This window comes from Delphinapterus leucas, chromosome X, assembly GCF_059928025.1.
Source record: "Delphinapterus leucas isolate spDelLeu-1000000601 "Yukka" chromosome X, BTC_Dleu_Yukka2, whole genome shotgun sequence".
NCBI classification, from domain to species: Eukaryota; Metazoa; Chordata; class Mammalia; order Artiodactyla; family Monodontidae; genus Delphinapterus; species Delphinapterus leucas.
The window spans coordinates 87,847,667-87,866,106 of NC_143150.1; the positions used below are offsets into that span (position 1 = coordinate 87,847,667).

Below are 18,440 nucleotides of genomic sequence, written 5' to 3' on the forward strand. Positions count from 1 at the left end.
GGGATAGGGAGGGTGGGAGAGAGGGAGACGCAAGAGGGAGGATATATGGTAACATATGTATATGTATAACTGATTCACTTTGTTATAAAGCTGACACTAACATGCCATTGTAAAGCAATTATACTCCAATAAAGATGTAAAAAAAAAACTGATACCTTTATGCATGTGCAGTGAAATTGGACAATCAGTAAATGGATTGTGGATGGTGAGGTGCAGACATCTTACTGCTGGTTGGGAGATTACAGATAATAAAGGGGCAGAGGCAAGAATGATCCATGAAATAATAGATTAGGGTTGGTGACATCAGTATGAACTCAGATTAATATATAGATTGATGCTTCCATATAGATATATTTATAGAAATGTACATATACATGAGCTAATATACACACATATATTTCCTTGTTTTGTCAGCTAAGAGGGAGTAGAAGCCAGTTTATCCTACTAGCATCACCAACACCTGTTGCATAGATATTGGTTTCTAATATCATTTCCTAATGAAAGGAAACAATGTTCCTTGGAGAACTGGCTGATTCTAGGGACCTGAAAGTTTGGAAGATGAGACTGGAACTTATGCAAGATGAAAATGTGCAAGAGGAGTCTGAAAGTAAGGCATTGTTCTAAAAGAAACCCAATGCAAGAGGGAAGAGATATGGGGACATATGTATATGATTCACTTTGTTATAAAGCAGAAACTGACACATCATTGTATAGCAATTATACTGTAATAAAGATGTTTAAAAAAGACAAAACAAATTTTTTAATTTAAAAATTAAAAAAAAAAGAAATCCAAATATACCAAAGGGACCTAGGAGCCAACTGGAAGTGCTCTCAATGGCCAAAACTGGAATGATTTAAGGAAAAAACAAAAACCAAACAGAAAGAGAAATTACAGAATATTGGCATATAGGCCAAATCTTTTTTAAAATCCTCTATGATATTAATTAGTTAATTTGTTAATAAATAAGGAAATATAGGTAGGTATTTCATGCAGAAGAATTCCATATAATTTATATATATGCTCTGCCTTGGTGGAAATATGCATAGCACTCCACCAGTTAAGTGCCATTTTTTCTTTATGACTTCCTTCCAAAGAGTAAAGTGTGAAAAAGGGTAATAAGAGTCACTTTACATTGGAGAAACCTGAAAAACACTATTTCAGCCAGGTGATTAGGATCAGCTTCAACACTTAAAAATTATTTTATTATGTATTTATATGATTTGATGAAAATGGCATTTTACCTCTGTGGGTTTTGTTCCATAACTTATAACACCAGTTTAATCATGAGGAAAACATCAGACAAATCCCAGATGAATGATATTCTACAAAAGATCTTACCTGTAACCCTCTAAACTGGCAAGGTCATCCAAAACAAGGGAAGTCTGAGAAACCATCACAACCAAGAGGAGCCTAAAGTGACCTGACAACTAAATGCAGTATGGTAGGCTGGATGGGATGCTGGAACAGAAAAGAGACATTAGATAAAGATTTTAAAAATCTGAATAAAGTGTAGACTTTAGCTTTTTCTGCCTCTCAGCATGGAGCAGTTGGGGCCACAGCAGCACCAGATAAAACAAGCAGGCAACTAGCACCTCAAAGTCTCTGAAAATTATATTTTCTTAGAAACCAGAGCCTCAAAAAAGAGGCCAGGATCTGCATGCTAAACCTAAACTAGGTGACCGTCTTCTAAAATAAAATATTTAAGTTGGCTCCAAAGACTCCTATCATAATGGCCAAAGAATCCGGGTTACAACAGAAAACAACTCATGATAGCAAGAACCAGGAAAATCACAACTTGAATGAGGAAATATAATCAAGTAGAACCAACAAAGAGATAAGTCAGATGTTGCAATTACCTGACAAATATTTTAGAGCACCCATAATAAAAATGCTTTAATAAACAATTACAAATTATCTTGAAACAGCTGAAAAATGGAAATCTCAGAGGTAAACAGAGGTTATAAAAACCAAAAAGAAACTATGGAACTGAAAAAAAGAACAGCAACAAATTTTGAAACATTGCTGGCTGGGCTCAAAAGTAAAGTGCTGATTATAGAAGTTAGCATTACTGTACTTGAGGATTGATCAATAGAATTTACCCAATCTGAGCAAGAGGGAGGTAATAAACTGGAAAATAAATGAACAGACCCTGCCTCAGGGAATTTTAGGACAATAACAAAAGTTCCAAAATTCCATATAGTCAGAATCCCAGAAAAAAAGACAGTGGAGATGAAAAAGTGTAATAAGAAATGATGGCTCAAAATGTCAAAAATTTAGTGAAAAAATATAAACCATGAGAGTCTAGAAATTGAGTGAACCATATATATGACAAAGCTAAATAAATCTACACCAGTCTAGACTAAATCTACATCATAGTCAATCTTTTATAACTGAAGGCAAAAAAAAATGCAAGCCGTGATACCAAAATGGGGCATTGATTACAAGGGAACACCAATTTTAGTGACAGCAAATTTCTCATCTGATTAATAGGGGCAAGTAAGAAGTGTCATGACATTTTTTAAGTGTTCAAAAAAAGCACTGTCAACTATTAATTTTGTATCCAGTAACACTACACTTGAATTTAGGAGAAATCAAGACATTCTCAAGCAAAGAAAACTAAAGAGATTTTATCACTAGAAGATCTATGCTGAAAGAACAGATAAAGTAGGTGCTTAAAACAAAAGAAAATGACAAAGGGAGGACTTGGAGAGAATGAAAAAGGAATAAAGTGTGTAGAAAGAGCATATATATGGGACATAAAATAGTCTATCATTTTCCTCACAAGTTGTAGAAATCATATTATATGATTAAAACAAAAAACATAAAAACATCAGATAATCTAGATGATTTTGTTTAAAAGTGGGGGAAAAGGGCTTCTCTGGTGGCACAGTGGTTAAGAATCCACTTGCTAATGCAGGGGACACGGGTTTGAGCCCTCATCTGGGAAGATCCCACATGCCGCAGAGCAACTAAGCCCGTGCACCACAGCTACTGAGCCCGTATGCCACAACTACTGAAGCTCACGTGCCTAGAACCCATGCTCCACAACAAGAGAAGCCACTGCAATGAGAAGCCCATGCACCAAAATGAACAGTAGTCCCATGTGGCAACAACTAGAGAAAGCCCATGTGCAACAACAAAGACCTAACACAGCCAAAAATATATAAAATAAAATAAATAATTTTTTTAAAATAAATAAATAAAAATGGGAAAGGAAAAGGAACCTAAATGGGACTGAGGTCTCATTACTCAAAGTGATGAAACTTGATACCAGTGAACCCTGGTAAGTCACATATGTATACTGAAAATCCCAGAGCAATCAATGAGAAAATTTTACAAATCAAAACACTTAAAAACACTATAAAGAGAGAGAAGACAGCACAAGTGAGAAGAACTACAATCCTTCAGTGTGTGGAACAAAAACCACATTCACAGAAAGATAGACAAGATAAAAAGGCAGAGGGCTATGTACCAGGTGAAGGAACATGATAAAAACCCCAGAAAAACAACTAAATGAAGTGGAGATAAGCAACCTTCCAGAAAAACAATTTAGAATAATGATAGTGAAGATGATCCAGAACCTAGGCAAAAGAATGGAGGCAAAGGTCGAGAAGATGCAGGAAATATTTAACAAAGACCTAGAAGAATTAATGGAAAAACAAACAGAGATGAATAACACAATAACTGAAATGAAAAACACACTAGAAGGAATCAATAGCAGAATAACTGAGGCAGAAGAATGGATAAGTGACCAGAAGACAGAATGGTGGAATTCACTGCTGCAGAACAGAATAAAGAAGAAAGAATGGAAAGAAATGAAGAGAGCCTAAGAGACCTCTGGGACAACATTAAACATACCAACATTCACATTATAGGGGTCTGAGAAGGAGAAGAGAGAACGGACCCAAGAAAATATTTGAAGAGATTATAGTCGAAAACTTCCTTAACATGGGAAAGGAAATAGCCAGCCAAGTACAGGAAGTGCACAGAGTCCCATACAGGATAAACCCAAAGAGAAACATGCCAAGACACATAGTAATCAAGTTGGCAAAAATTAAAGACAAAGACAAATTATTGAAAGCAGCAAGAGAAAAACAACACATAACATACAAGGGAACTCCCATAAGGTTAACACCTGATTTCTCAGCAGAAACTGTACAAGCCAGAAGGGAGTGGCATGACTTACTTAAAATGATGAAAGGGAAGAACCTACAACCAAGATTACTCTACCTGGCAAGGATGTCATTCAGATATGATGGAGAAATCAAAAGCTTTACAGAAAAGCAAAAGCTAAGAGAATTCAGCACCACCAAACCAGCTCTAAAACAAACGCTAAAAGAACTTCTCTAAGTGGGAAACACAACAGAAGAAAAGGACCTACAAAAACAAACCCAAAACAATTAAGAAAATGGTAATAGGAACACACATATCAATAACTACCTTAAATGTAAATGGATAAAAAGCTCCAAGCAAAAGACACAGACTGGCTGAATGGATACAAAAACAAGACCCATATATACGCTGTCTACAAGAGACCCACTTCAGACCTAGGGACACATACAGACTGAAAGTGAGTGGATGGAAAAAGTTATTCCATACAAATGGAAATCAAAAGAAAGCTGGAGTAGCAATACTTATATCAGATAAAATAGACTTTAAAATAAAGAATGTTATAAGAGACAAGGAAGGACATTACATAATGATCAAGGGATCAACCCAAGAAGAAGATGTAGCAATTATAAATATATATGCACCCAACATAGGAGCACCTCAATACATAAGGCAACTGCTAACAGCTATAAAAGAGGAAATCAACAACAACACAATAATAGTGGGGGACTTTAACACCTCACTTACACCAATGGACAGATCATCCAAACAGAAAATTAATAAGGAAACACAAGCTTTAAATTACACAATAGACCAGGTAGATTTAATTGATATTTATAAGACATTCCATCCAAAAACAGCAGATGACACTTTCTTCTCAAGTGTGCATGGAACATTCTCCAGGATAGATCACATCATATGTCACAAATCAAGCCTCAGTAAATTTAAGAAATTTGAAATCAAGTCAAGCACCTTTGGAGGCTAAACAATACATTATTAAATAAACAAGAGATCACTGAAGAAATCAAAGAGGAAATAAAAAAATACCTAGAGACAAATGACAATGAAAACATGAGGATCCAAAACCTATGGGATGCAGCAAAAGCAGTTCTAAGAGGGAAGTTTATAGCAATACAATCCTACCTCAAGAAACAAAAAGCATCTCAAATAAAAAACCTAACCTTACACCTAAAGCAATTAGAGAAAGAAGAATAAAATAATCCCAAAGTTTGCAGAAGGAAAGAAATCATAAAAATCAGATCAGAAATAAATGAAAAAGAAATGAAGGAAACGATAGCAAAGATCAATAAAACTAAAAGCTGGTTCTTTGAGAAGATAAACAAAATTGATAAACCATTAGCCAGACTCATCAAGTAAAAGAGGGAGAGGACTCAAATCCATAAAATTAGAAATGAAAAAGGAGAAGTTACAACAGAGACCACAGAAATACAAAGCATCCTAAGAGACTACTACAAGCAACCCTATGCCAATAAAATGGACAACCTGGAAGAAATGGACAAATTCTTAGAAAGGTATAGCCTTCCAAGACTGAACCAGAAAGAAATAGAAAATATGAACAGACCAAACACAAGTAATTAAATTGAAATAGTGATTAAAAATATTCCAACAAACAGAAATCCAGGACCAGAAGGCTTCACAGGTGAATTCTATCAAACACTTAGAGAAGGGCTAACACCCATCCTTCTCAAACTCTTCCAAAAAACTGCAGAGGAAGGAACACACCCAAACTAATTTTATGAGGTCACCATCACCCTGACACCAAAGCCAGACAAAGATACTACAAAAAAAATTACAGACCTATATCACTGATGAATATAGATGCAAAAATCATCTACGAAATACTAGCAAACAGAATCCAACATATTACAAGGATCATACAGCATGATCAAGTGGGATTAATCCCAGGGATGCAAGGATTCTTCATTACACGGAAATCAATCAATGTGATACACCATGTTAACAAATTGAAGAAGAAAACTATCTCAATAGATGCAGAAAAAGCTTTTGACAAAATTCAACATCCATTTATGATAAAAACTCTCCAGAAAGTGAGCATACAGGGAACCTATCTCAACATAATAAAGGCCATATACGAGAAACCCACAGCAAAAATCATTCTCAATGGTGAAAAACTGAAAGCATTTCCTCTAAGATCAGGAACAAGACAAGGATGTCCACTCTCACCACTATTATTCAACATAGTTTTGAAAGTCATAGACACGGCAATCAGAGAAGAATAAGAAATAAAAGGAATCCAAATTGGAAAAGAAGAAGTAAAACTGTCACTGTTTGCAGATGACATGCTACTATACATAGAGAATCCTAAAGATGCTACCAGAAAATTACTAGAGCTAATCAATGAATTTGGTAAAGTTGCAGGATACAAAATGAATGCACAGAAATCTCTTGCATTCCTACTAATGATGAAAAATCTGAAAGAGAAATTATCGAAACACTCTCATTTACCACTGCAACAAAAAGAATAAACAACCTAGGAATAGGGCTTCCCTGGTGGCGCAGTGGTTGAGGGTCCGCCTGCCGATTCAGGGGACACGGTTTCATGCCTCGGTCCGGGAAGATCCCACATGCCACGGAGCAGCTTGCCCGTGAGCCATGGCCACTGAGCCTGCGCGTCCGGAGCCTGTGCTCCACAACGGGAGAGGCCACAACAGTGAGAGGCCCATGTACCACAAAAATCAAAACAAAACAAAACAAAAAAACCTAAGAATAAACCTATCTAGGGAGACAAAAGATGTGTATTCAGAAAACTATAAGACACTAATGAAAGAAATTATAGATGACACAAACAGACCGGGAGATATACCATGTTCTTGGACTGGAAGAATCAATATTGTGAAAATGACTGTACTACTCAAAGTAATCTACAGATTCAATGGAATCCCTATCAAATTACCAATGGCATTTTTTTACAGAACTAGAACAAAAAATCTTAAAATTTGTATAGACACACAAAAGACCCAGAATTTCCAAAGTGGTCTTGAGGGAAGAAAATGGAACTGGAGGAATCAGACTCCCTGACTTCAGACTATACTACAAAGCTACAGTAACCAAGACAATATGGTACTTGCACAAAGAGAGAAATATAGATCAATGGAAGAGGATAGAAAGCCCAGAGTTAAACCTACGCACCTATGGTCAACTTGTCTATGACAAAGGAGGCAAGAATATACAATGGAGAAAAGACAGCCTCTTCAATAAGTGGTGCTGGGAAAACTGGACAGCTACATGTAAAAGAATGAAATTAGAACACTCCCTAACCCCATACACAAAAATAAACTCAAAATGGATTAGAGACTTAAATGTAGGACTGGACACTATAAAACTCTTAGAGGAAAACATAGGAAGAACACTCTTTGACATAAATCACTGTAAGGACTTTTTTGATCCACCTCATAGAGTATTGGAATTAAAAACAAAAATAAACAAATGGGGTCTAATGAAACTTAAAAGCTTTTGCTCAGCAAAGGAAAGTACAAACAAGGTGAAAAGACAATTCTCAGAATGGGAGAAAATATGTGCAAACGAATCAATGGACAAAGGATTAATCTCCAAAATATATAAACAGCTCATGCAGCTTACTATTAAAAAAAAAACAACCCAATCCAAAAATGGGCAGAAGACCTAAATAGACATTTCTCCAAAGAAGACATACAGATGGCCAAGAAGCACATGAAAAGCTGCTCAACATCACTAATTATTAGAGAAATGCAAATCAAAACTACAATATCACCTCACACCAGTTAGGATGGGCATCATCAGAAAACCTACTAACAACAAATGCTGGAGAGGGTGTGGAGAAAAGGGGACACTCTTGCACTGTTGGTGGGAATGTAAATTGATACAGCCACTATGGAGAACAGCATGGAGGTTCCTTAAAGAACTAAAAATAGAATTACCATATGACCCAGCAATACCACTACTGGGCATGTGCCCAGAGAAAACCATAATTCCAAAAGACACATGCACCCCAAAGTTCATTGCAGCACTATTTACAATAGACAGGACATGGAAGCAACCTAAATTCCCATCTACAGACGAATGGATAAAGAAGATGTGGTACATATACACAGTGGAATATTCATCAGCCATAAAAAGGAACAAAATTGGGTCATTTGTAGAGATGTGGAATGATCTAGAGACCGTTATACAGAGTGAAGTAAGCCAGAAAGAGAAAAACAAATATCGTATATTAATGCATATGTGTGGAACCTAGAAAAATGGTACAGATGAACTTGTTTGCAGAGCAGAAATTGAGACACAGATGTAGAGAACATACGAATGGACACCAAGGAGGGAAAGTCATGGTGGTGGTGGTGGGGTGGAGTGATGAATTGGGAGATTGTATTGAAATATATACACTAACATGTATAAAATGGATAACTTATCAGAACCTATTGTGTAAAAAAAATAAATTAAATTCAAAAGAAAAAAATGATCAGGAGACATATTATGTCATTATGTGGATTTTGAATGTTTGATAAAACTCTATAGGACTACTTACTTCAGTGAGGTGACTTTTGCAAAAGAACATTTATCACTGTTCTGATTTTTCATGATCTAGTCATGTTTTCCACTTCTCATGTCAATTTTGAATGTTCATTTTTTAATTAAGAATATTATCCATTTTTAAATAGTCATTTCTCCAAAGAAGATATACAGACTGCCAACAAACACAGAAAAGAATGCTCAGCATCATTAATCATTAGAGAAATGCAAATCAAAACTACAATGAGATATCATCTCACACCAGTCAGAATGGCCATCATCAAAAAATCTAGAAACAATAAATGCTGGAGAGGGTGTGGAGAAAAGGGAACACTCTTGCACTGCTGGTGAGAATGTGAATTGGTACAGCCACTACGGAGAACAGTATGGAGGTTCCTTAAAAATCTAAAAATAGAACTACCATATGACCCAGCAATTCCACTACTGGACATACACCCTGAAAAAACGATAATTCAAAAAGGGTCATTACCAAAATGTTCATTGCAGCTCTATTTACAATAGCCAGGAGATGGAAACAACCTAAGTTGTTCATCCATCAGATGAATGGATAAAGAAGATGTGGCACATATATGCAATGGAATATTACTCAGCCATAAAAAGAAATGAAATTGAGCTATTTGTAATGAGGTGGATGGACCTAGAGTCTGTCATACAGAGTGAAGTCAGAAAGAGAAAGACAAATACCGTATGCTAACACATATATATGGAATTTAGGGGGAAAAAATGTCATGAAGAACCTAGAGGTAAGACGGGAATAAAGACACAGACCTACTAGAGAATGGACTTGAGGATATGGGGAGGGGGAAGGGTAAGCTGTGACAAAGTGCGAGAGTGGCATGGACATATATACACTACCAAACGTAAAATAGATAGCTAGTGGGAAGCAGCCGCATAGCACAGGGAGATCAGCTCGGTGCTTTGTGACCACCTAGAGGGGTGGGATAGGGCAGGTGGGAGGGAGGGATATGCAAGAGGAAAGAGATATGGGAACATATGTATGTATGGCTGATTCACTTTGTTATAGAGCAGAAACTAACACACCATTGTAAAGCAATAATACTCCAATAAAAATGTAAAAAAATATCAATTTTACCTATATTTTCAAGTTTACTGGCAGATGAAAAAGAAGTGCTCTTTTATTTCCCAGAACTCATGGGATTTTTAACATATGTATTATCATTGATTTCAAATTTCATTGCAGTCTGATCCAATAACATAGCTTTTATATATCAGTTCTGTAAAATTGTTCGGAATTCTTTTATGATCTCTACATGGTCAGTTTTAAAATTTGTGTTTGATACAAGTACATTTTCTATTGAGGTATAAAATTCCACTTTTTAAATCATTTTATCCAAATGTTATTGTTGCTTATTTTTATATGCATGTCTCAAAAGTTCTGAAAGGACTGTATAATATCTCAAAATTATAGGTATTTTTCTGTATCCTTTCAATTTTTACTTTACCTCAAGGATATAACATTGCTTTTATGTACATGTCACTTAAAATGACATCTCTTGTTGCATAATATGGGAGAGGGAGAAACCTAATACGTGGTCATAAAAAGTGTTGGGTGGGAGGGAAAAAATGACAGCATCATCCCTGGTTTAGTATACGAGTGTTTATCATGTATTATTGAGTTTATAAAAGATGTAATAGAATTAGCCTACCTTCTGCAATAGTTAACATTCTGGGCTTAGAGGACAACATTAATCCTGAAATCGATTTCAAAATAAATATAAAGCCATTAAAAAACACTATAAAAAGTCAATATGGAGTAGTTTTCAAAGTAAAGCACAGAAAGGCAAGAAACGTGGAACAGTTGAGTGAGATACAAGGGAAACAAAAAATAAAATAAAACAAAATAAATTGCCAGACATAAACACTAGCATACCAATAGTTACAATAAGGTAAATTGACTAAATGAATCAATTAAAAGGTAGATATTTGCTGTATCAGTAAGACACACAACCTAACATTACAATATTTATATGAAAATCATTTCAATTTCAATGATATAGGTAAATTAAACATAAAAAGGATAGAAAATGTCATATCATGTAAACATTAATCATAAAACAGGTGTGTTTGTCAGGTCTGTCCACTGTAATGTTACCTTCCCCCCCTTTCCATACTGTACCCTTTGGGAAGAATGACTATGGGCAGTCCACACTTAAGGAGTGAAGACTTATGCTCTACCACCTTGAGGGCAGAGTATTTACATAAAATATTTCATATTCTAATGTACAAGAGATTTGTCTCTCTCCATTTTTTAATTTATTCAGTCATTATTTCTATCAGTATGGACTCATGGAGTTTTTATACTTTGAATTACAATAATCCAACACTATTTTTTAAACATCTTTATTGGAGTATAATTGCTTTAAAATGGTGTTTTAGTTTCTGCTTTATAACAAAGTGAATCAGCTATACATATACATATATCCCCATATCCCCTCCCTCTTGCATCTCCCTCCCACCCTCTTTCTCCCACCCCTCTAGGTGGTCACAAAGTACTGAAATGATCTCCCTGTGCTATGTGGCTGCTTCCCACTAGCTATCTATTTTACATTTGGTAGTATGTATATGTCCATGCCACTCTCTCACTTTGTCCCAGCTTACCCTTCCCCCTCCCCATGTCCTCAAGTCCTTTGTTTGGTTGCTTAAATTTCTATTTGGGCCATAAAGATAAAACAAAACAAAAAGCAGGAGTATCTATATTAATTACATAATGTAGACTTCATTGCAAAGAAAATTAGTAGAGATCAAAAAAAAAACATTATATAATAATAAAGGAATCAATCCTCCAAAAAGTCTTTCCTGATCCTATCCACTCCTTCTATTAGTGTGTATGGGTCTTTCTCTGTGTTCCAGACCCACCTGTCCTTACCCCTGTCCGAGCAAACATCATGCTATTTTGGTAATTATATATTTTTATAACTGACCCTAATAGATTGTAAGTGCTTTGGAAAGCCTTATCCATCTCCACATCATCAGACTCCAACATGGTACCTGGTGCCCAGCAGGTGATCAGTAAATTATTGCCTTACTGAGGTAGAAGATAGTTAGGCCCCAGGCTGAGCAGCTGCAACTGGTTTCCTGCTGCCCTGAGACCAAAAATAGGCACAAATGAGATGACTGGCCAAAGACAACCCAGAAAACTATCCCCATATGAGCAACTTAAGCTGACCCTATTACACACAACTCACTCCAAATTCACCTGTGTGCTCTTCCATAAGTACTTTGCTTCTAATAACTGTTGTCTCTATTTCACAATCTTGGTCTCTTTGCTGAATTCTTTCTTCAAAGAGTACAATGATTGGGGTCCTTCTTCCAGCCATCTCACTGGCGGAATCATTACAACTGAAATTCAAGCAGTAAACGTTGTTTCTCTTTTTTTAATTGAAGTATAGTTGATTTACAATATTATGTTAGTTTCAGATGTACAGCAAAGTGATTCAGTTATACATATATATACATATTTTTTCAGATTCTTTTCCATTTTAACTTATTACAAGATATTGATTGTAGTTCCCCATGCTATAAAGTAAATACTTGCGTTTTTTTTAAATCTGTTTTATGTATAGTGGTGTGTATCTGTAAACCCTATACTCCTAATTTATTCTTTCCTCCCTTTCCCCTTTCGTGACCCTAAGTTTTTTTTCTATGTCTGTGTGTCTATTTCTGCTTTGTAAATAAATTCATTTGCATTAGTTTTTTGATTCCACATATAAGTGATATCATATAATATTAGTCTTTCTGTCTCTGACTTGCTTTACTCAGTATGATCATCTCTAGGTCCAGTCAAGTTGATGAAAATGGCAATATTTCATTCTTTTTTATGGCTGAGTAATATTCCTGTGCAGGAAGAATCAGTACCAGACACTTCCTCATCCCAGCATCATGCTTCATCCTCCTCCTGGGTTCTGAGAGCATCACCAGGCATGGATCCCTCGCACACAGGGTGCTGCACAGCTTCTGCAACCGTTGCAGGGTGCAGAGTTTCCACGCATCAGTCTCTGACCCCAGAGTTTACGGCATCACCCTGCACTGCCTGTACGCGGGCACCGTGTGCAGCATGGTCGTTGAAGAGGTCATCGTTAGAGATGTGGGGGAGGAGGCCATGAAGGAGCACAAAGTCATCCAGAGTGGGTCCATCAAGTGAGCCCCTGCCTCTCTTCCTGAGGAGGGGCAGGCACTGCGTCCACAACACACCTGAATCAGAAGGGAACCACCTCAGTGCTTGTCAAAGACAGTGTGTGAAAGAGGTCTGTTTCTGGACTAGTGAACCCATGATGTTGCTCCAAGCTTCTACCCCTTCCCTGCCAGTATTTTTCAAGGGACTTGCTCATAATAATAATAATAATAACAAAAAACCCTAGCATGAATTTGTCTGGATACAATGATAATAATTTTCCAGTCCAATCAGCAAGTAGTGGCTCTACTTTTTCAAGTCATCTTTTACATCACCCAGTTCTCACAAATCACTTGCAGATTGTTCATATGTACTGTACAGTTATGGCGCTATTGTGAACAGGATTCTCTTTAGCAGTTGCATCTGGTACATAGGACCTCTACATCTAAATGGTTTCCTAAACATTTTTAGGATGTTTTCTATTGCTTGTCCCTGTGTGTGTTCTAGGTAGGCAATCACATTTTTGCTACTTAGAAATAGGCTTTATTTCCAGCTATATTGTTTATTTAATGTGTTTTATATAGTATGTTTAAGATTAATTAGTGTTACATACCTCGTTGTACTTATTTTTCAAATGATGTTGCTATTTTGCTTGGTTTTGTTTTGGAATCTGTCTCTGGGTAGGGGGACAAGGAGATGGAAGGGTGAGAGAGATGTCTGTGGACTGTGTGTCCTGTTTGATGTTCTGAAATTCTTGTACATGTGTTAAGTATTCAAAAATTAGTAAATACTTTAAAAATGAGATTAGGTATTTTGATTTATATACAATAGGGCTTGTCTATGGGAATGGTTGGTTGTTGAATGTATTTGGTCTCAGATTATTTGAGAAAATGGTGGTGTCCAGATCCTCTAAATTCTTGAAAAGGAGAAATAGCAGAATGTTTACAGATTCAAACTCTGGGGCAGACTACCTGTGTTTGAATCCAGGCACTGCTACCTACTAGTTAAATGACATGTCAAGTTGCTTAAACTCTGTATTCCTCAACTTTATCTTCTGTAAATAGTGTTAACAACTAACAGTTTTGTCTTCAGGGTAGCATAGTACTTTGTACTTACTAAGTTGTTAATGAATGCTTGTTTTCTTTTTTCCACTGATTTAAAATCTCAAAACCTCCTACTATCAAGTCATCCCATAATGTAGGAGCATCTCCATGATAGCTGAGATTTAGCCATAATATTTACACTATCTCATGCTGGGTTAATATTTAGAGCAGAAGGCACGATGATACTAGGTGAAAGTAATTAATATGGCAATATTTTTAAATCCTAGATCCAGACAGAAATCAGGAGGAGGCAATTGTTTCCATAAAGATCATTTAGAGGGCAACAAGGAGGTACTCTCAGAAAAACTGAAAGGAAATAAGATTTTTCTCTACATGTGAAACACAAAAATCAGAGCAAAGATATTCAAATTTTCTTTAAGGAATTAAACATATTCACAGTGTGATTGCATGTATAAAAATATTTTTGAAAACAAGCAATACTAAACTGTATTGTTTAGGTGTATATATGGTTGGACAACTCTAATGAAATGCAAAGAAATAATTTAAACAAGGATCTGATTAGGGCTTAAGTCTATGGAGGAGGGATGGCTTTATGACTTGAGTGGGGAACATGTCATATATTTCTGTTACTCTTGCTATATAACAAACTACCCCAAACTTAGTCCACACACACAAAAAAAAACCCATTTTATTTTATGCTTGGAGTTTCAGAGTAAGTAATTCAGAAAGAGCATAGTGGATATGACTTGTTTCATATGATGTCTGTGGCCTCAGTGGGAAAAAAACAAATGGCTGGGGGCTGGAACCATCTGAAGGCTCATTCATTTGCATGGCTGGCACCTGTATTGAGAACACTGGAAGACTAGGACTGAAAAATAGAGTGCCTTCATATTACGTCTCAGTGTATTGTGGCTCCTTCACAGCATGACAGGCTTCACAGTAGTCAGGCTGCATATTTCATAATTCAGGCTCCAAAAAGGACCGTTCCAGTAAATGAGGTAGATGTGGCATCACTTTGTATGATCAACGCTCAAAAGTCACGTCACATCACTTCTGTCACACTCTATGAATTACAAGTGAGTCACAAGCCCTTTCAGATTCAAGTAGAGGAATTAGACTTCATTTCTTAAGGCAGAGAGGTGGTAACTTTTATAAGAGCATGAGAGGTGGAAGATATCGTTGTGGCCATCTTTGGAAAATCCAGTCATTCACAGTGGGCTTTTAGGTAGCTCTTTATGTTTTATTCAGCTGTTTTCTGTATAATTATTTAACGGTTCACAGAGAGTTTAGGTACAATTAGTGTATGATTTAATTAACAATATAAAAAAGGGTGATTCTGACTCTAATCTCAGAGCAAGATCAAGACCAGGCTAAATGTATTACTAGAGTTACAGAGATAATATGACAGCCAGAAGGAGGCTGCTTGGTTAGGCCTAAAGGAAACCTTGGAAATGCCCATATAAGAACAGTCCAGGGTAGAAAAATTCTTGTCCAGAGGATTATAAATATTCCTCATCTCACTGGAAAAGTTTAACCTATTACTACTTGGACCTATTGAACTATCTTGACATGATTTCACTGAATGACACTTACTCTGTCCTTTCTAAGTGTTCATTCACTCCAAAAATATTTACTGAGTGTTTATCATGTACTAAATAGAATGTTAGAAGGACTCAAGGCTATGGGAAAAAAGTGGAGATAGATAAAGATGCTCAAGTACCAATGCTTAGGGTAAATATTAAATGAGTGTTGGGTTAGACAAACTTAGTAAGTCCATAATGACCACAAAGAAAAATATCTATAGAATACACACAAAAGGAAATGAGAAGGAAATGAAAGTATGTCACTACAAAAAAATAAAATAAACATAAAGGAAGGCAATACAGCCAGAAATCAGAGACATTAAAAGCTATAAGATGCACAGAAAACAATTAACAAAATGGCAATTCTAAGTCCTTCTTTATCAGTAATTCTTAAAATGTTAATGGATTACACTTGTCAATCAAAAGACATATTGGCAGAATGAATTTTAAAAGAGGATTCAACTATATGCTGTCTACAAGTGATTCACTTTAGCTCTAAGAATATCTACAGGTTGAAAGTAAAATGATTGAAGAAGATATTCCATGCAAGTAGTAAATCAAAGAGAGCATGGGTGGCTATATTAATATCAGATAAAATATACTTTATGTCAAAAACTATCACAAAAGACAAAGAGGGACATTATGTAATTATAAAAGGGTCAGTTTGCCAAGAAGGTGTAACAATTTTAAATATACATATATCAAAGACCAGAGCTATTAATATATGAGGCAAATAATGACAGAATTGAAGGGATAAATAGGCAGCTTTTTAATAATAGTAGGATATTTAAGTACCCATCTTTCAATAATGGATAGTTCCAACAGGCAAAAAATCAATAAGGAAACAGAGACCTTGAATAAAACTATAGACCAATTGGACCTAATAGTCATATACAGAACATTCCACCACCAACACCAGAATACACATTTTTATGAAGTTTACATGGAACAGTTCTCGAGGATAGACTATATGTTAGTCCCCAAAACAAGTCTTAGTAAATTTTAAAAGATTAAACTCATACAAATTATCTTTTCCAATCACAATGGAATGAAACTATAAGTCAATAGCAGAAGGAAAACATGAAAATTCACAAATATGTGGAAATTAAATACTACACACTTAAACAAATGGGTCAAAGAAGAAATCACAAGGAAAATTAGCAAATACCTTGAAACAAATGAAAACAAAAATACAGCATAGAAAAACACAGATTGGGGTAAAAGTAGTGGTAAGAGGGAAATTTATAGTTATAAATACATCCATTAAAAAAGAGGAAAGATCTCAAATCAACAACCGAACTTTACACTTTATGGAACTAGAAAAATAAGGAAAAATTACATCTGAAACTAGCAGGATGAAGGAAATAACAAAGATTAGAGAAGAGAGAAATGACTAGATAATCAACAGAACCAAGTGTCGGTTCTCTGGAAAGATCAACAAAATTGACAAATTTTTAACCAGATTGACTATGATAAAAAGAACACTCAAATAATTAAAATCAGAAAAGAAAGAGGGCACATTTCAACCTATTTTGCAGAAATAAAAAGTACTATAAAAGAATACTATAAAGAACTGTACACCAAAAAACTGGATAATCTAGATGCAACAGATAAATTCTTAAAAATACACAACCTATAAAGTCTGAATCATGAAGAAATAGAAAATCTGAACAGATGAATAACTGGCAATGAGATTGAATCAGTGATAGAAAATCTCCCAACACAGAAAAACCCAGGACCAATGGCTTCATTGGTGAATTCTACCAAACATTTAAAGAAGAATTAACATGAATCCTCCTCAAACACTTGCCCAAAAAAATGGAAGAGAAGGGAACATTTCCAACTTCATTATATGAGGCCCGCAGTACCCTGACACCACAGCTAAAGACATTACAAGAAAAGAAAATGACAGATCAATATGTCTCATGAATATTAATGTAAAAATACAGAATAATATACAAGCAAATAGAGTTCAACAGCACATTAAAATGATTATACACCATGAACAAGTAGGATTGATTCCTGGAATGCAAGGATGTTTCAATATAGGAAAATAAATCAAAGTAATTCACCACATTGAGAGAATGAAGAAAAAATTACCACATAATAATATCAATTATACAGAAAAATCATTTGAGTAAATCAATACTTCATAATAAAAGCACTCAACAAACCAGGAACAGAAGGAAACTACCTCAACATTTTAAAGGTCATATATGAAAAGCCCACAGCTACGATCATACTCAATGATGAAAGACTGAAATCTTGGCCCCCTAAGATCAGGAACAAGATCAAGAGGACTGCTTTTATCACTTCTATTTAACATAGTACTGGAACTCCTAGCCATAGCAATTTTGTAAGAAAAAAAAGGCATCCAAATTAGAAAGGAAGAAGTAAAATTATCTGTTTGTTGATAACATGATCTTATATGTACAAAACTCAAGATTCCACAAAAAATTATTAGCACTAACCAATAAATTTATCAAAATTGCAGGATATAAAATAACTCTCAAAAAACTATTATGTTTCTAATACACTAACAATAAAAAAAATCTAAAAAAGAAATCAAGAAAACAATCCTATTTACAATATAGCATCAAAAATAACAAAATATTAAGAAAAAAATTACCAAGGAGCCGAAAAACTGGTACACTGAAAACACAAAGCATTGCTGGAAGAAATTAAAGAAGCACACACAAAAAATGGAAAGACTTCCATATTCATGAATTGGAGGACAATATTATTAAGATATCAATACTATCTAATGTGATCTAAAGATTTAACACAATCGCTATCAAACTCCTAATGGCAATTTTTTGCAGAAATAGAAAAATCCATGCTAAAATTCATGTGGAATCTCAGGGGACTCCAAATAGCCAAAACATTGTTTAAAAAAGACCAAATTTGGATGACCCACAATTTCTGATTTCAAAGTTTACTACAAAGCTACAATAGTCAAATCAGTGTGATACTGGCATAAAGACAGACATATTGACCAATGG

General features: G+C 35.3%; 1 protein-coding gene across 1 annotated transcript in view; it reads left to right on the forward strand.

The window, feature by feature from the left end:
* The first annotated feature begins 510 nt into the window (after window positions 1-510).
* The window catches only part of LOC111169479 (centromere protein V-like protein 3), a 100,601-nt gene continuing 82,671 nt past the window's right edge, over window positions 511-18,440 (forward strand). The window contains 2 exon segments of the mRNA XM_089904928.1: window positions 511-607; window positions 12,523-12,804. Of these exon segments, the coding sequence (XP_089761054.1) occupies window positions 511-607; window positions 12,523-12,804 (379 nt within the window).